Consider the following 19,113-nt stretch of genomic DNA (forward strand, 5'->3'; position numbering starts at 1 on the left):
AAAGAAACTCATAGGTTATTATTTTTCTCTCTCATCCACTTCTGAAATTATCATGATATCTCCAACAAATAGTCATTTAACTATTATTTGAGACCTCCAAAGACAAGGAATCACTCCAACTCAAGATATTTTATTCCATTGTTATAATCCTTGAATTCCTACAAGATTAATCCTACATGTTAGTCAAAATCTACCTTCTAGTTAGATTGCTTGAAAGAACTGGTAACATTTCTTTCCTCTATTTCTAGATTGTCTTCTAAAACGTTTAAGGTAGGTTTTTTTTTTTTGTCTTTGTCGTGACCGGCACTCAGCCAGTGAGTGCACTGGCCATTCCTATATAGGATCTGAACCCACGGCGGGAGAGTCGCCGTGCTCCCGAGTGCCGCACTCTCCCGAGTGCGCCACGGGCTCGGCCCTTAAGGTAGTTTTTGAGTCTCTCTTTTTCCTTATCGTCTTTAGACAGCCCATGTCCTGCTTATCTTTGCTTGTCACCACAGTCCCTGACACTGCAGGTGAGAGTTAATGAAAGAATGAGTGAATGAACACATATCTCAGTTGTATCTCTGTGGTATAAGATGGCAGGAGGTGCCCAGCATTCTAAATCAGGGCATCTTCTACCACTGCGTATTGCAGGAAGGTTTTCTGGAGCACTGTGGGGTGGGGGTGTCCTGAGCCTGAGTGCGGCAGGTAGCACTCTACCACTACCTGCAGCTTAAACACGTGTCTCCTGTGGGTTAGCTTCAGCTGCAAGGACTCACACTTGAGCTTTCAACTTACCCTGAGACCTAAACTTCAAAGAACAAACAAGCAAGGCACAAGTATCTCCTTGCTTCTTGCATTTAGTCAGGGTTTGAATAAATGCAGATGTCTGAAGGATCAGGCAGAGCTTTTAATGAAGTAAGGGTTCAAGATATAAGAAAACAGGGACAGGGTGGAATTCAAGGATGCCCTCCCAATTAAATAGATTCAAATTATTTAAAATATTACAGAAAAAAAACCCCACTCTGTTTAGCTCATGTGGTTAAGATTACAGAACATGCCACCAGATTGGGGAAGGGAGGTGGAATCTCAGCTTTGCTCCTTACTTGCTATAAGATTTTGAGCATGTCTGTAAGCCTCAGTTTCTACAGCTATAAAAAAAGTGTGTAGATTAATACCACCAATCAAACTGGGTTGCTATAAGAATTAAGTGCTGTGAAGATTAATTACAATAGTGCTCAGGATAGAGTAGTGTGTGTGTGTGTGTGTGTGTGTGTGTGTGTGTGTGTGTGTGTGTGTGTGTGTGTATGCAATTTGACATAGTTTATTCCCGTTATGCCTTATCTGTGTTTATGGCAGCCATAATTTCACAGGCAAAGCCTGATGAGTATTAATTTGTCTGTGGAGCCATACCCAAAAGATGATTTCAGGGGTGCTATGTGTCAAATGTGTCTCCCAAAAGTTTATGTGTTGAAAACTTGATCCCCACTGAACAGCGATAACATGAGGATTGTGTTCTCATGAATGGATTAATTCATTCATGGAGTAATGGGTTGTTGCTTATAACAAATATCTGCAAATGTGGAAGCAGCTTTGGAACTGAGTGCTGGACAGAAGCTGGAAGAATGTGGAACAGCAGGCTAGAGAAGGCCTATATTCTGGTGAGAGCTTAGAAGACAGGAAGACCAGAGAAAGTTTGGAGCATTTTAAAGACTAGTTAAATAGTGGTTATCAGAATGCTGACAGAAATATGGACTGTAAAGACCATTCTGAGGAGGTCTCAGATAGAGATGAGAAGGAGCTTTATTGAAAATTGTAGCAAAGTTCACCTCTGTTAAGAACTGGTAAAGAACTTAGCTGAATTGTATCTACATTGGAGGGTTTAATGGAATCAGGAACTTAAAAGTGATTAACAAGGGTATTTGCCAGAAGAAATATCCAAGCAGCAAAGCATTCAGGCAGCTGTGTGGCTACTTCTAACAGCTTACTCTGGCTTATGCAAGCGAAAGTATGACATAAAGGCAGAATTTATAACTCAAAGTGAAGCAGAGAGTAAAATATTGGAAAACTATCAGCTTGACCTCATAAAGAGTGAGAAAGTGTATTTGAAAGAGGAAACCAAGGGTGTAGCTCAATGACCCATTGGCTGGGGAGATCAGGACAGAAATAAGAAATCATCAAGAGAATACAAGGAAGATTCTGTAGGCATTTCAGAGATCTATGAGGTTGCCCTTCCCATCACACGTCTAGATGCCTAGGGAAACAGTGTTTTTTGGGAACAGGTCCGAGATGCCCTCCATGGGCTTGCTGCCCAGGGCCACCTTGCAAAGCTACTCTCCACACCCAGGCTCTTCCAGCTCTCCCAGCCATAGCTACATTGGCCCCAGGTGCTGCTGGACCCACTGTTTCAGAAGATACAAGCTGGAAACCTTGGTGACATCCACGTGGTGTTAAGTCTGCAGGCTTGCAGAATGCAAGAACTGTAGAAACATGGCAGCCTCCACCCAAATTTCAAAGGACGTATGGAAGAGCCTGGGGGGTTCAGGAGGAGATTTGTCACCAGGGCAGAGTCACCACAGAGAGCCTTCACTAGAGCAATGTCAAGTGGAAATGTGGGGTCAAGATTGCATCAGAAAGCCGCCACCAGGGACAAGCTTACTGGAGCCATGAAAGCAGGACTGTCACCTGGACCCAAGAACTGTAGAGCTACCAGCTCACAACACCAGCCTGGGAAAGCTGAAGCATGAGCTGAGTCCAGAAAAGCAATAGGTGCAGGGCTGCAGGAAGACTTGGAGGTACAATCCCATACCAGCGTGGAGTGGATGCTAGACATGGAATCAAGGGAGATTATTCTCCAGCTTTAAAATTTAATGCCCTCTGTGCTGGGTTTTGAACATGTTAGGACCTGTTTCCCCTTCCTTTTGGCTCACCTCTTCTTTTTACAAGGGGAATGTCTGTCTTATGCTTGTCCCAACATTGTATCTTGGAAGTAGATAACTTGTTTGATTTCACAAATGAGACTTCAGACTTTTGTGTTGAGATAGTTAAGACCTTAGGGATGGAATGAATGTATTTACACATGATAAGAACATGAGCTCTGGGGACTAGAGGTGAAATGCTATGTGTCAAATGTATCCTACAAAAGTTCATTGTTGAAAATTTGATCCTCACTGTAACAGTGTTAACAAAGTTGGAAATACAATTATGATATTTGAAAGATGGAGTCTCTGGGAAGTGATGGGATCACGAGGACTGTGCTCGCATGAACAGATTGATCCATTTATAAAATAACAGGTTGATGAATTAATGAGTTGTCATGGATGTGGACTGGTGGCTTTATAAAGAGAGCACATGATGAGCTCTTGCCATTCTCACCACGTGATACCTTGTGTTGCCACAGGACTCTGTAGAGAGTCCTCACCAAGAAGACCCTCACTAGATGCACCCCATGGACTGTGTACTTTCTAGCCTTTAAAACTAAGAAACAAATTTCATTTCTTTATAAATTACTCAGTTTCAAGTATTCTGTATTAAGAAACAGAAAATGGACTAATGCAGGGGGAATCCACATCTTTAGTGCCCTATGACCATCTTACCACGGTTGAACTACATCATAAGAGGAAGATCTGGTTTAGAAGGAAGATCGCTGAGCTGATTATTGAGAGATCTTGGTTCTGGTCATGGCTATGTCCTGAACTTGCTGGCTGGCCTACGTGAACCTGCTTAACTACCTTGGTGTCCTCAGCCAGTCTTATCAGTGTCACAGAGGCATGATGGAACAAAGCTTCAGACTCAACAAGTTGATATATTGATCTTAATCATAATCATATAAAAGTCTGCTGAAAAATAGGAGGTCTAATAACCCATAATGTTTCCCCTGTCTCTTGTAGGCTCTCCAAGGCTAGATGGGCTTGAAATGACCAGTCACCATCCTAGTCTCTCTCTCCTTTTCTTCTTCCCTTTCATGCCCCTCTTAGAATTAATAATGCCTGTGAACCCTGTGGGCCACTGTTATTATTATTATTATTATTATTATTATTATTATTATTATTATTATTATTATTATGCTTCAGGCCTGACTCAACTCAGGCACCCCAGTTCTAATGCTACCTTTAGGACCACACACCAGTTTTTACTTTCAATGCCATACACAATTGGAAAGCAAAGTGAAACAAAGAACAAACCAAGAAAAAGTAGAGTAAGAGACTTTTCTAGAGTTTCCTCGTAAGGTCTGGAGAGGAGAGCACTGTGTATGCCTCATGCTCCAGGCTTCCTTTCTGCTGTGTCTCTCCCCCTCCCCAGTCCACCCTGAAACGCAGCTGCATGAATTGGGCAGGACAGATCTAAACCCCAGACTCACCTCATGACACCAGCATATTACGAGGGGAGGCATGTTCTTGGTGGCAGGACAGTGTTCTTTGAGATCATGCTACAGGGATGTCCACATCTTTGCTCTCTTTCCCTATTCTAGCAATTGTTTCATCCCATAGGATTTTGATCTAATAGTGTTCTCAGACATAACTCTATCAAGAGTCCTCATCCTTGCAGGGAAGAATGAAGCAGTATGGGAAGAAAACCTGGAGACTGCTCCTAACAGCCCTCCTCACCGGGGTCTTTCAATGCTCCTTGTGTGAAGTTTCACCCCTCTATCATCTAGTCTGCTCATATTCCATTTAGTCTACATTCTGTTTAAAATCTAATTCTCACCTATTACTTAAATTAATAACGAAAAATTTAGACACTAGAGCCTAAGTTCTATTAGATACCCAGTGATTTGGGAAATGATATCTTCCTTAGGTGCTGTGGTACTTAGCCTATCACTAGTTCAGAAGCTTAAATAATATAAGTAATGTACTATAGCCTTACAAAAATAATTTAGTCCATTTATTTAGTGTTAGTGAAAAAAAAAATGCCCTGTATTTGTGAATTTTAAATCAATTGGAATAATTTTTAAAAGAAAGGAAGTGATAAAATTTTGGTTTATAAAATGATAGTAGTATACTTTTGTCAAATAAAATACTGTTTTAGAATAGCAAAAGCCATACTGTGTCATTATATAAAAAAATAAATTAAGCCTCAAAAGAAACTATTATTCTCAGAAGTAAGCCCACTTATTCTACAAGGTTATGTGCAACTCATATATACTACTTCTCTCTAAGACCTGGACAATAGACTTGTACTAATACAGCTGCATTTATGGTCATTGTTTTAAAAGCCATTAGTAAAGAGGACTGCAGCAAAGGTGACAGGATATATGTGGCAAGTGTCCTTCTGAAATTCAGATATGCTTATGATCTTCTCCTTTACACTTAATGGATTCCAGCACAGAATAAATAATAAAGAATTACTGCTACGCAGTTGAAGCGAATTAAAGTCAATGCATTTGAGACTTCAGCAGTGAATTGATACTGGCCCTGAATACCAATTGCAACTCATGAAGGTAAAATATAATCAAAGGTTTGGCTGGAAGTGTGAAAATAAGCTGCCCAGGTGGGACAAACTTGTGGTGGAAATTATGCAGGTTGTGAAGGGCATGCACTGTCCCTCCAGCCCAGTCTGACACGCCATCGGGCTTCATGCCATCAGCACTCACCATTCTTGCAGAGCAGGACAGCTAGGAAGTCCTGAGAAGAAGAATTGATAAAGAGCAAAAGGCTGGGTGCCTGAGCTGTCACAAAGCTAAACGCAATATTCTCCCTGGATGGAGCTGGATCTGTGTAAATAGCTGAAGATGAGAAGCTTATATTCTTGGTCACAGGGTAGGGCTCTTGAAACATGTAAGTTACCGACGTGCCAGCCTCAAAAACAGCAGAAACCTCTGCAAAACATAAGAGGGGAAAGCACACATTGAACGTGTAGTCAATTACTCAGGATAGCCATAACTGCTTGTTCAGTGTTTCCTATGCACCAGGCACCATGTGAGGGGTTTTACATGAATTATATAATGTGTTCCCCATGATAATTTTGGAGTGGCAGAAGTTATTATTCTTATATACAAATGAGAAACTTGAGACTCACGGAGATTGAGAACCTTGACTAAGGTTGCGTAGCCAGAAGAGAACGCTTGGGTTTGCCTCTTTAAGTTTAGGTGCAGTTCAATATACCTTGCAGAATGACTAGCATATAATTTATTGAGAGTATGCAATTGGCAATGTGGGGTTTGGGGCAGTAATAATTCTCTGTGATGTTGGGTAAAGTGTGAAGACCAAGGGAAACAGTAAAAATGGATTTTGTGGAAACAGTAGAAAAGGTATAAGTATACAACACCTGGACTCAACTTTTAGATGTCTAGAGCATACAGGCCATCCTATAGGAAGCAATCTCTATAGCACAGCACATTAGATGGAGGTGTGCCACCACCATGGAGAAACGTGGCATCTACCAACTGATGAAATTCAATTAGCAGGAACCTGCCCATCAGCCGTTCCTGCTTGTAGAATGTTCTTACTCTAACTGTTACCATTTAGCTTAGTGGAACTAGCACAGTTTGAATTAGCACTAGGTCTGTAGTGTCATTGAATTTCATGCTGGCTGTGTGGTCCCAGGAAAGTTAGTGAACCGTATGGAGACTGTCATCTCATCTGGTGAGTGGGAATCATAACACCTAGCTCATCAGTGTTTCTATGTGGATAAATGAGATAACCTAGCTCATCAGTGTTTCTATGTGGATAAATGAGATAATGTGTATAAAGTTCTTAAGAGAGTTACCTGGCATAGGTTCAATTCATAGACTCTCTGCGTTAGAAGAAAATTTAACCTATATGCATCCCAATAGCCTTCATACAATGTGTCTGTTTATTGATTGCACAACCCTCAAATACTGGGATATTATCCTTGGATCAAGGTTGCTCTTGAGTTTGTTTTTAATTTTATCTCTGTGCAGTATCATGGTGCTGCTTCATAGAGCAACACACCTTACTTCTGGCAGCCGACCTCTGCCATAAAAACCACATAGTAAACATGAACTTGTATGGGCGTGATTAATTTCCTTTTGTCCTGGAAGACATGTGGAATGTTCCTAATTCTTCATGAAATTCTCTGATTGAGTTGGTGGCACCTGGAGCATAATCAAATCTGACTTTTGCTTCCTAATTCTATTGTAAATTTGTTCCACCTTGTGGAACAGTCTGTAATAGTGCCAGAAAATTAAAGTTGCATATTTATGCATATTGTCTAGCATGTTGGGAATACTAGTTCATTTTTATTAAAGGTTCGGATAAAGTGCTTCGTATTTATCATGCAGGTTACAACATCACCACTCCTGATTATAAAAATATGCAGCAGACACTTGTGACAGTGAGGATTTTGGTTAATCATCAGTGTGATTCAAGCATTTTCCTCAAGGAAATTTCCTCAGGTATATTTGGCCCACATGTTGAGTGACCATCTCCTAGTTAACAGAACAAAGGTTTTTTTTATTTGATGTTTGTGTGTGCTTAAACACAAGTCTAATTCAGAGCATTCTGTTATGAATGGCATATTAAATACAGGCATATGTACTACTTTCTATACTTAGGACAAAAAATAAAAATTAAAAGCATTTTGTAATTAGAAATGTTAAACCAAATTTCTACTGTTGCTTTTCTCCCAGCCCCAGTTCTAATTATTTTTAAAGTTTGGATATTGTCTATTTTGGTTTAAATTTAAATTCAGCAAAACACCTGAACTCCATTATTCTTTCAGTTTCTTGTGTTTCATAATCTAAGAGTTTAAGCTTCCTCATCAAATAGATTGAGGAGTCTGAACATCCAAAACCACTGGGCTCAATGGATGGAAAAAGTTAACTTGAAGGTGATTACTAATGACCATGATGCTACTCCAAGCCCAATGTCAGTGTTAGTAACATCCCTTGAGTTCCCACTTGGTAGAAAGAACTATGCTAATTAGTTCTGAGATGGTAGGACACATGTTTAAAAAATAAAAACCAGTGGTTAGCCTAGGGTTTGATGAATGAGTGACAGAGACAATGGTTCCCAGAGTTGGATGTCTCTGAGGGCTAGAGCAGACTGACAAGACCTGAAAGAGGAGCTCGAAGCCGACTGGGCCTTGAATTATGGAATCAATTCTGAGAAGGACCTAGGAAACAGGACTGCACTGGGAGGGTGTGTGTCTCTGAGCTACCCTGAAGCTGGAACAAAGTACTGCCTGTCCCCAGCTGTCACAGGATCCCTCTTACCCTCAGGTAGCTCAAATATAAATAGGGATGAGTTCAATTCCTATTTATGATGAGATTTATGGTGGGTGAAAAGACTGCAAGTAAGCATGCAAAAGCACAGCACATAGTAGGAACTCAATAAATAGTAACTGGCTTAATAATAATAATAGAAAAATAGAATTAGGTTTATAATTAGAACAAACATAAAGACCAGTCCTGAGCAATGAGTAGTCTAGAGGTTACCTAGAAATCATGCAGGCTGTAATTAACATAAAAGAAAATCAAGCAAACTATAAATAAATGAAAATTGGAAATTTAAACACTGAGTGAATATTTTATAATATTTTTTAAAAGTATTATTACATTTTCTTATGATAATGGTCCTGTGGATATGTGTTTTTAATAAGTAGTTATCTTTCAGCAATGCATATTGTAATATCTATAGATACAATAATATTATATCCGGGATGGTTTGCCTCAAAATTATAAAGGAGCAGGACAGAAGGTGAGTATATCAAAGAAATAAAAATGGTCATGAGTAGGTAATTGTTGAAGCTAGGTAATGGATGTACGGGGATTCTTAAACTTTTCTCTCTACTGCAGCACGTGGTTGTATTTTTCTATAATAAAAAAGTAAAAAGCAACATGTTATAAATTGGCAGGAATGTAAATATTAAAGAATTTTTGGATAGGTTTTTGGCAATATATAAAAAGTTCCTAAATGTACATACTATTTTTTTCATTGAAATTCCATTACTAAGAAAATAATCAATACATGTGTTTACCATAGCATTATTTATGTCCAAAATTGGCCATGATATTAAATTCTTAAACAATAATAATGGTAAGCATTTAGTGGAATTTTATATGCCAGAAGTTATCCCAAGTGTTTTTTAAAATGCTAAAGACAAACACACATCAAAAATGTGTTGGTGTAAGTGGATATACACATGTGAAAGAATGAAATTGGACCCCTACCTCACAACACATACAAAAATTAACTCAAAATGGAATAAAAACCTAAGCATAAAAGCTAAAACCATAAAACTCTTAAAATAAAGCATAAGTGTAAATCTTCATGAACTTGGATTAGGCAATGTTTCTTAGAGAAGATACTAAAACCACAAACAACAAAATAAAAAAAAATAGATAAATTGGATTTCATCAGAATTAAAAACTTTTGTGCTTCAAAAGGTACTATGAAGAAAGTGAAAAGACAACCAATAGAATAGGAGAAAGTATTTGCAAATCATCTATCTAACGAGGAAATTATATTCAGAATATACAAAGAATTCTTACAAATGAACAATAAAAAGAAAAAAAAATGGTGACATATTAGAAGAGACAGTTCTCCAAAGAATATATAGAAATGGACAATAAGCACATGAAAAATATTCAACATCATTAGTCATTAGGGAAATTCAAGTCAAAACCACAATGTGATAGCATTTCATACCCAGTGGGATGTCTACTATCAAATGATGTTTATCACAAGTGTTGGCAAGGATGTGGAGAAATTGGAACTCCCATACACTGCTGGGGAGAATGTAAAATGGAACAGCTACTTTGAAAAACAGTTTGGCAGTTCCTCAAAACGTTAAACATATAATTAGCCTATGACCCAACAATCTGACTTCAGGGTACACACCCAAGAGAACAGAAAACATATGTCCACAAAATAATGTGCACGTGAATGTTGACAGCAGCATTATCGATAATAATCAAAAAAGTGGGACCATCTCAACCATCAACTGATGGATGGATAAAGAAGATGTGGCTAATCCACACTATGGAATAGTCTTTTGCAATAGAAAAGAAAAAGTACTCACAAATGCTACATGGATGAATCTGGACGACTTTATACTAAGTGAAAGAAACCAGACCAAAAAAATAAGCCACAAGCTGTATCATTCCATTTATATGAAAGGTCCAGAGTAGGAAATCATAGAGACAGAGAGTAGATTAGTGGTTTCCCGGGACTGGAGGGAGGGGTGAGTGGGGAGGGGCTGCTGTTGGGTATGGGATTTCTTTTCGGGATGGTGACAATATTCTGAAATTAGATAGTGATGATGGTTGTGCAATATATTGAAGATCATTGAATTTTACACCTTTTAAGAGGGTGGGATTTATGGTATATAAATTATATCTCTATGATTTAAAAAGAGAGATACAAACACCAAAACAAAGAGCTACATTTCTGGAGAAATGGAATTCTAATACAATATTCTTATACAGAATAAAATTAGAATTGTAAAGAGGAAAAAGGAACCAAAAAGATGTTGGATGGACCTACAGCTCTGATACATGTTAGCAAGTCAGCACACCTCTGTGAACCCCTCATATGTTAAATTCAGGTATTAATACCTGTCCAACTGGTTTGGAGATAAGAAATATATGTTACAGTTAATTACTAGTTACCTATATGATTATTATTCCTCCATACCATTATAAGAAACAGAAATTGGGCCAATGGACCATGGTTCTGGCCCAGGCATTGGTAATGAACAAATGTCCCTAATTCCACCCAAGATACTTCTCGTATTTGCACACCATTTCCCTAAAATATGCTATGACATAGTGAGAAGAATGGAGGACTACCTAAGTAGAGAGCATCCTTTGTAGCTGAGGGCTCCCTGTTTCAGTTCCCAGAGGCAACTGACATGGCTAAAAGACTTGGTTAAAAAGCCTGGGTTACATACATTACAATTACTGAATAAAGAGGGAATCATTTTTGAGAATTTACCAGAAAGAGGGAAAAGTTTGGAAATAGTGAAATGTGAAACATGCTGAAAAGGCTAAGCATACATTTGTCTATTTAACTTATGGATCAAAATTAAAATGTGGGGAAGGAACAGTGAGAAAGTTTTGACACATCCAGGTGAAAGATACAGAAGTACGAACAGAAGAGAATTAATGGAAATTGTTTCAGAGAAAGGAGCTAACAACAACAATAACAAAAAATAGACTAAATTTAGAATAATATGATCTATGAGATGTTTGAATAATGTCCTCAGAAAAATGCAGAAAGGTCTGCTGTTCATTTATTTTCTTTACAGAAGACATTGGTATAGATACTGTAAAACAGTGTTCGTGTACTTTAGTGGCTGGGCCTGGTAGGGTTTGTCCTGCATTTGCTGCTTCTAGCACATGGGACCACTCTAAAGGCACCATTCAAACTTTTCAGGTGAAGTTATTCAAAGATCTTCCCAAGATGAAAACCCAGTCGCACTTTGCTTGTCTTAGCTCACGTTAAGAGCCTACTGGGATGGGACCTGCTTTATCTCAAACTCCCATGTAGGACCTAATACACTGTTTGCCCTAAAATTTGTACCATTAATTTTCTCCCAAGGAGCATGACATGCTTCCAGGCAATAATAAGCAAACAATTCAAACTAATTGGGGAGAAGGGCAGTATGAATGAACGGAGAACTTCAATGATAGTATCCTTCTAAGAAAACACCAGATGCCTTTTTTTCTTCCTTTTGTTTTTAAGTTCCAACAATAAGTTGGACTAAATAAAGCATTTTTTGGTAGAGATGCTGGGAAAATGAGTTTTAGTCAATTGACAAGAACTATTTATAGTTGCCATCATTGTATGTATGTAAATAATGTCTCAGAGTGATTAAAATATTTTATTAATAGTTTACATGCTACTCTTGAAATATTGTTAACATTATTTGTTCAACAAACTTTTTTCCGTCAATAAAATAAACTTAAAAGTTGCAAATATTGATAGTACACCATATATTTTGTCCTTATGATGGAAAAATACTAAGTATTTATACTGAGTAATGAGATTTTATAGTTTCTAGAGTTATCTTGAATTTATTTAGAGGATTCACACCATGACCATCACTCTTTGTCCAAGGAATATATCCATCATGATTGACTTTTGTTAATGTAATGAATTCATATGATTGAGTTCATTAAGTGATGTGAGAAAAACACAAGCCAGGAATTTTGACTTGTGTTCCAGTCCCAGCCCCTCAAAGAACTAACCATGAGCCTCCAGGCAGGGCTTTTAAAGCCTCAGAAATTCGCTAATGTCACTTGTAGAACAGAAAGATTTCACTAGATCCATGATATTATTAATACCAATTTACCTATACTTTCTTTGTTAAAATGATTTAAGATGGCTTAAACATCTCTAAGGCTTCTCCAGGGCTAGACTATATGATACTTTGATTACATTTGTTGACTGAAGAATGTGCACTGGAAATATTAGTGTGTCACTAACTATTCAGCTCACACAACAGAAATCAGAGTTCACCTCTTCCGGTATCCGGCTGGTTCCTTGGCCATAGGTCCCTCGGCTGGTTCAACTACATTGCCAGTGTACACACACAATGGTAATGAGTATATGCAGTTTTGTTGAGGAGCTATGCAGAGTCTCAAAACAGAGGACAGCAGCAGGAGAGTAAAACGATGAGGACTATCTGAGGACATGGATATCTCACAACCTGACCATAGTCTGTAGGTGATACTACACTTCACACACGAGAAACACAAGTGCTTTCTGTACCTTTTTTGCAAAAGGGCCCTTCATAAGGCGAATTGGTGCAATCGCATAGGTAGCCACTGCGCTTCTCCACGCACTTGCCCCCATTGTGGCAGATGCTTCCGTAGCTGCTGCAGTGGCCTGGACAGCCCGGCCTGACTCCAGAGGCGACTTTGGCCCTCTCCTCCAGGTCCAGTTTTTGCCCATTCAAGTGTAAGGAGCGGATGCATCCTAGGAAGCCTTTTTGTCTTGATGATGTTCCCCCTAAGAGGTGAAAAACAAAAGGGAAAAATGGAAAATATTATAGAGTTCAATTATTTTATGTTTAATACTGATATTGGTGACAGCTAACTATGGTTCTCTTGTCATGCTGTACTGAACTTTTCCATTGAAGTTTCCAAGGTTAGAAATTCAAAGAGTCTGGGGAAAAAGCATATTCTTCCAGGCTGGGAACCCCCCACCCCCACCCAAATAGGGAGAAAGACTATAGCTATTGAGGAATTGTGTACTTTACAGGTTTAAGGTTGAAACTTTAGATGACCATGTTCCTTGCAAATAAAATAAAATGGGTTTTTACATAGTCTACAGGAAACTTTTGTCTGAAGTTCTACAGAGTGGGATTTTCTCTTCTGGCAAAGTTAGAAGAAAGCCATTAGGTGCACCAAGTTAAAAAAAAACTGTAGCAAGATTTCTTTTTTTTTTTTTTCTTTCTTAATTTTATTTATTTTTTATTTTAATATATCAATATACGATATAGTTGATTTTCATGTTCCCTTACTAATTCCTCCTTTTCCTCCCTTCCTCTCCCTCCTCTCCCCTATCAACATCACATCTGTTCACTTGTCTTAACAAAATCAAGGAACTGTTGTGATCGTGTGTCTTCTTCCTCCTCACCCCCATTCATTTGTATATTTACTTATTTATTTTTATTAGCTCCCACAAATAAGTGAGAACATGAGATATTTCTAATGGTAATGTAGCACAGTGCCATGGCCTGGAATAAGGGTGGACTTTAGGACCAGAGAGAAGTGGAATCAAACTCCATACCTCTCGTTGATTAGCCATATTGACAACAGAATCACCTAAGGCTTAGCTAATGATCTGTAAAATAGGAGTAAGTGTATTTTGTGTGTTCATGGCAAGGCTTGGTTAAGATCAATCATTGTTGTTCACATATCCCTCCTCTTGAGCCTTTACAATGGCTAGAACCTGTAGGTCTTTAATATATATGTGCTGATTGATGCTAGAAGTTACCCTCAAATTATTATTTGGAAGACAGATTTCTCCTACTGGAATACAGAGTAGCATTATAACCTGACTTTCTGCTGAAGGTACATCTTGAAGGTTTCAGAGAGACTCAACATATTCCTTGCACATTATTCAAGAATAGGGCAGATTCAAAGTTTTAGAGTGTTTTGTTCCCCTTGGATATCCAGGATTCTACCAGCCTACCCCTCTGATATCAGAAAAATGTGTGTTGAGACACAAAAAAGCCAGGAAATTAAGCTAAATCTTAACAACAGGCATTTATTTGTTGCTGGGAATTCTGAGAGATCCCAAAGAAGACAGAGGTCCAGCTTGCTCTTAAATAACAGAAGTTTTGTTTCAAATCCTTGGGCTCAGGCACACATACAGATGAGTGAAGGACACATGTAGGTCTTTAAGATCTATCAGAAGTACAAATAAAAAGGAAAAAACGGCAGATGGAAAAACACCAAGGGCAGTACCAACTTTTCATTCGTCTTTTGTATCCTTAAGATCTCCCGCATACAGCTTATTCATTTCTAGCCCCTTATCCTCCAGCTTTATTAAATTTTGGTGTAGCAAAATGACCAGATAAAAATAAGTAGCCATCAAGGTGAATCAGATGGGAATTCCAAAGTGTTATCTCAAAGAGGGTATATAGATATTAAACAAGAAACAAAACTGTAAGTTAAATGAATGAATAGGTAACCTAAAGAATTTCTGGCATCGGGCGGCCTGGCCCAGAGGGTGGGTGGGGTGCAAAAAGGCAAGAAAATAGTTAAAAATAGGAATGGATGGAAGTGTGGTGTGGGGGGCGGGGTGCGGTCTTCCCTGAGTCATATCAGGCAACCAGACCAATAAATCCTACGTATGTATGACATTCACTGGCTGCATTCAAAAACTGAGACAGAACTTTCCTAAGAAGTAAATCTAGTCTCTTGTTCTGCAGTAATGGTAAACCTGCATTGTAATTTCACTTCTGATAAGTGATACCCAAGCAGGCCAGGAGGCCAAACCCAAATTGCATTCTCCTGTCTGTCTCAATTTTGGTGAGTAAATCTCCTTTAACCACAAGATAAATCAATTAAAACACAAGCAGGTCACAGAGGAAGTTTCATTATTTCTCTCTTAGAGACTGTGTAGAATAAAAAGGCAAGAATTTATGTACTCAAATGTTTCCTTTTGTTTTATTTCCCTTATTTTGTAGTCGCTCCCCATGGTGGACTTGAATAACTCTTCATATATCTTGTTAGTGTCATTTTTCTTTTAGCAGAGGTGAATAATGCAAGATCTATTGCACATTTTCCTGCGTGTGACTTAGTCAACAAGTTTATAAATGGAGAAGAAGGTGACTAGGGTGCTTTTCCTGGCAGAAATGTACTTCTTGAGATTTGAGATATACAGAGCCTGATGAGAATGCTCCCAAATCAAGGGGATCATTTCAATTCCAGATGCTGACAAAATACAATGACACAATGAGCTATGAACTGAATCTGCATAATGAATGAAATTCCAGTTTTCACCTGACTGTTTTACAAAAGAGAAAAACTGGAAGTTAGGTTCCTTTTTCTTTATGGAAAGTAATATGTGAACAAAGGATATAATAATTTTAAAAAGATGCCCCCCACCACCACTGCACAAACACAAACACACAGACCCAGAATGGTTGTTGATTCTCTGCAATCTCTGATATAGTCACCTACTGTGCATAGAATATTGTTGGAGGTGTGAATCTTTGGAGAAACATAGATACTGTGCAGAAACGCAGCTACAATCTTCCCTCTTCCTTCTCACTTCCTTCTCTCTCCCCTAATCCAGCCCTGTGGATTTTCTCTACCAGGTATCTCTGGATCCATCTGCTTCTGTCTATACCCAGAACCATGCTCCTGGTATAGTCTGCCTCCCCCTACCTGAATCCTTGCAACAACATTCCGTCTTCAGCCCTGATTCCTCCCATCCACTCACCAATTTGAAGTGAGAATGGATACAAATTTTCAAATTTGATTCTGCCATTACTGTTTGATGCCCTTCAAAGACTAGTTGTTGTCTTAAGGACCAAGCTGAAGTTCCTTAGCCCAGCTGACACAGCAAGAGAGACCAGGACTCCACTTACCTCTAAAGCTTCCTTCACCCATATTCTGCTCTGACATCAGTGCTGGCATTCTGATCCATTTATGGCTCCCCAATGCCACATAGTCTATCTAGACTTTGGACCTCTTCGTGAATGTTGTAGTTACCTTCCCCACACACTTTATTGCCTCCCCAACTCATCCTTTGCAATCACAAACACACACACCTGCACTCTTACACATTCATTTTTTAATCCCTCATTTAACTGCTCACCCAGTATTTAATTATTTTAATTAGCTGCCAATTTTTTTATATATATATATATTTTTTAAATTTTACTTTTTAAATTTTATTTTGTCGATATACATTGTGGCTGATTATTGCTCCCCATCACCAAAACCTCCCTCCCTTCTCCCTCCCCCTTCCCCCCCAACAATGTCCTTTCTGTTTGCTTGTCGTATCAACTTCAAGTAATTGTGGTTGTTATATCTTCTCCCCCCCCCCCCCGGTTTTGTGTGTGTGTGTGTGTGTGTGTGAATTTATATATTAATTTTTAGCTCCCACCAATAAGTGAGAACATGTGGTATTTCTCTTTCTGTGCCTGACTTGTTTCACTTAATATAATTCTCTCAAGGTCCATCCATGTTGTTGCAAATGGCAGTATTTCATTCGTTTTTATAGCTGAGTAGTATTCCATTGTGTAGATGTACCACATTTTCCTTATCCACTCATCTGATGATGGATATTTGGGCTGGTTCCAACTCTTGGCTATTGTAAAGAGTGCTGCGATGAACATTGGGGAACAGGTATACCTTCGACTTGATGATTTCCATTCCTCTGGGTATATTCCCAACAGTGGGATAGCTGGGTCGTATGGTAGATCTATCTGCAATTGTTTGAGGAACCTCCATACCATTTTCCATAGAGCTGCCAAATTTTTACAAAGCAAGAAATATTTTTAAAATTCTAGTAAGTCTTCCATTGAAAAATCAGAGAAGATCTGTCAACTTGCTTTCCTATGTGGCAAACCTCAGCTCCAGCTGCACTGGGGTCACCTACTTTAAGGCAAGGCATGCGCCCTCTGCTACAGGGACCACCTCATTCATTTATATTGTGTTCCGTCCACTCCAGGTATTTATTTTTTCAACTCTTGCTCTAACATACTTTTCTCTTTACTTGCTTGCATCTTGTCTTGTGTACAGTTCACTGGAAGGTGGAAAGAGCAAAAAACATGTAGCATTATTCTTAGAACAACTTAAAGCCATTTTTGAGATTTAGCCTTATTCTGAAAGCTCTTTGGGAATCAAAACAATGGCTCTAATTCTAAAAAATATAAAAATAAATTTTAAACATATTAGTTGCATGCCAGAAACTATACTAAACTCATTGAATTCTCAATACTGAAAAGGTGTTCTTCATGTTATTCACATTACAGATACTCCTCGAATTTGATAGGAGTTACATTCTGATAAACCCATAGTAAGTCAATAATATTATAAGTGGAAAATGCATTTAATACCTCACCTAAAGAACATCATAGCTTAGCCTAGCCTATCTTAAATGTGTGCAGAACACTTCCATTGGCCTACAGTTGGGCAAAATCATCTAATACAAAGCCTATTGCATAATAAAGTGTTGAATATCTCATGAAATCTATTAAATACATTACTCAAAATTGAGATGGCTTTACACCATCATAAAATCGAAATATTGTAGGTGGAGCCATAGTAAATCGGGGACCATCTGTACATAGTTGAGAAAACTTAGCATCAGATGGATTGCTTTGGCCAGGGTCAAGAGTCAGACTGGTTTAAACTGGCAGAGGCAGGAGTCAAACTGTATCTGGTGACCTTCAAAGCCCACATCTGGCTCTGTATCCTAAAATCCTAAAATGAACTATTATTTTACACAACTTGATTCAATACCACAAGTAGGCGATTTTTCTCCTTTCTTCCTCTGATCTCTTACATGTTTTCTTCCACCAAGTGATATACACATATGCATTTATCCACTTGTATTCCACATCACTCTTCTTGACAACTTACACCGTTAGTTGACTGGCCTACCTAGAAGCAATTTTGAATGAAACTCTTCAGTTGGCCCTTGGTATTAAGTGGGGTCATTATGATATTTCCTTGGATTGACTAAGAATCAACTCTTAAAAACTTTACTATCATCATTCTAAGCCTGTCCTAGCAAACCTCCATGTGACAGCTTGACAAATGCTCATTGCTTTCACATACATCTCAAGTCGTTGTGCCCTCCCTGAGTATGTGACAAGAGCCTCTATTCCTCTATGTGCCTGCTCTTTTCTGCACATGTTCAAAAGCAGAACTCCTTTGCTGAGAACTACTTTCCAGGAAAAATGCTGAAGTGCCTGCTCCGGCTCCTATTTCACAAAAGTTAGTGAAGCGCTACTCTTTCTTCCTTCCTTCCTTTGCTCCTCCCTCCCTCCCTCCCCCCCCCCTCTCTTTTCTGTCCCTGAACACAGAGCAGCTTGTTTTCTATAAAAACTTCTTTCCCTAAAGTCCATAGCATAGAGAAGTTCAGGGGTATTTACCACCTAGATTTTAAATTCTAATGTGGCAACAGATTTAACATATACATGTTGAATAAAAAAAATACCAAACCATCAGTTATCTTCTTTTTTATCCTGCCTCTCCAACTGACAGAATCCTGACTGTGCCAGAATAGATACATATACCCCAGAAGATGAACTACAAACCCATTCAAAGAAATAAGTAGGGGGGAAAGAGGAATCGGTAAAGGGACACGAAAATCAACTACATTGTGTAATGATAAATTCAAATAAAAAAAAATAAAAAGAAGAAATAAGTAGATGAAGTAAAAGCCTACAATTACAAACTTTAAAAAAATTCCCTTACTAGCAGTCTCACCTGACCCAGAGTGATTTTAAGTGTAAACCCACAAGACTTTGAAATACAAAATGAGCCTACAATTCACTAAAAGGAGAGTAGCAATAGCAGGTTAGGACCAAACATTTCACAATCAAATCCATTAACATTGTCATGACATTTTTATGCAATTGTGTGACAATCACTTTGGTACTCTTTCTCATCTCAGCTTCCATTGTGGAAATGATGGAAGCAACATGACTAGGGACATATCAAATGTGAGAAGCAACTCTGTTGTCAGAAAAATTAGC

The 19,113-nt window shown here is 38.5% G+C and overlaps 1 protein-coding gene across 2 annotated transcripts in view; it reads right to left on the reverse strand.

Annotated features, from left to right (window-relative positions):
* CNTNAP5 (contactin associated protein family member 5) overlaps positions 1-19,113 on the reverse strand; it is a 761,255-nt gene that overhangs the window by 98,541 nt on the left and 643,601 nt on the right. For both annotated transcript variants that reach the window (XM_063097434.1, XM_063097424.1), the window contains exons 18-19: positions 12,657-12,896; positions 5,573-5,797 (exon numbers count right to left, since the gene is read on the reverse strand). In XM_063097434.1, the coding sequence (XP_062953504.1) occupies positions 5,573-5,797; positions 12,657-12,896 (465 nt within the window). The remainder of the gene's footprint in view (positions 1-5,572; positions 5,798-12,656; positions 12,897-19,113) is intronic.

The sequence above is a fragment of the Cynocephalus volans genome, chromosome 1, assembly GCF_027409185.1.
Source record: "Cynocephalus volans isolate mCynVol1 chromosome 1, mCynVol1.pri, whole genome shotgun sequence".
Classification (NCBI taxonomy): Eukaryota; Metazoa; Chordata; class Mammalia; order Dermoptera; family Cynocephalidae; genus Cynocephalus; species Cynocephalus volans.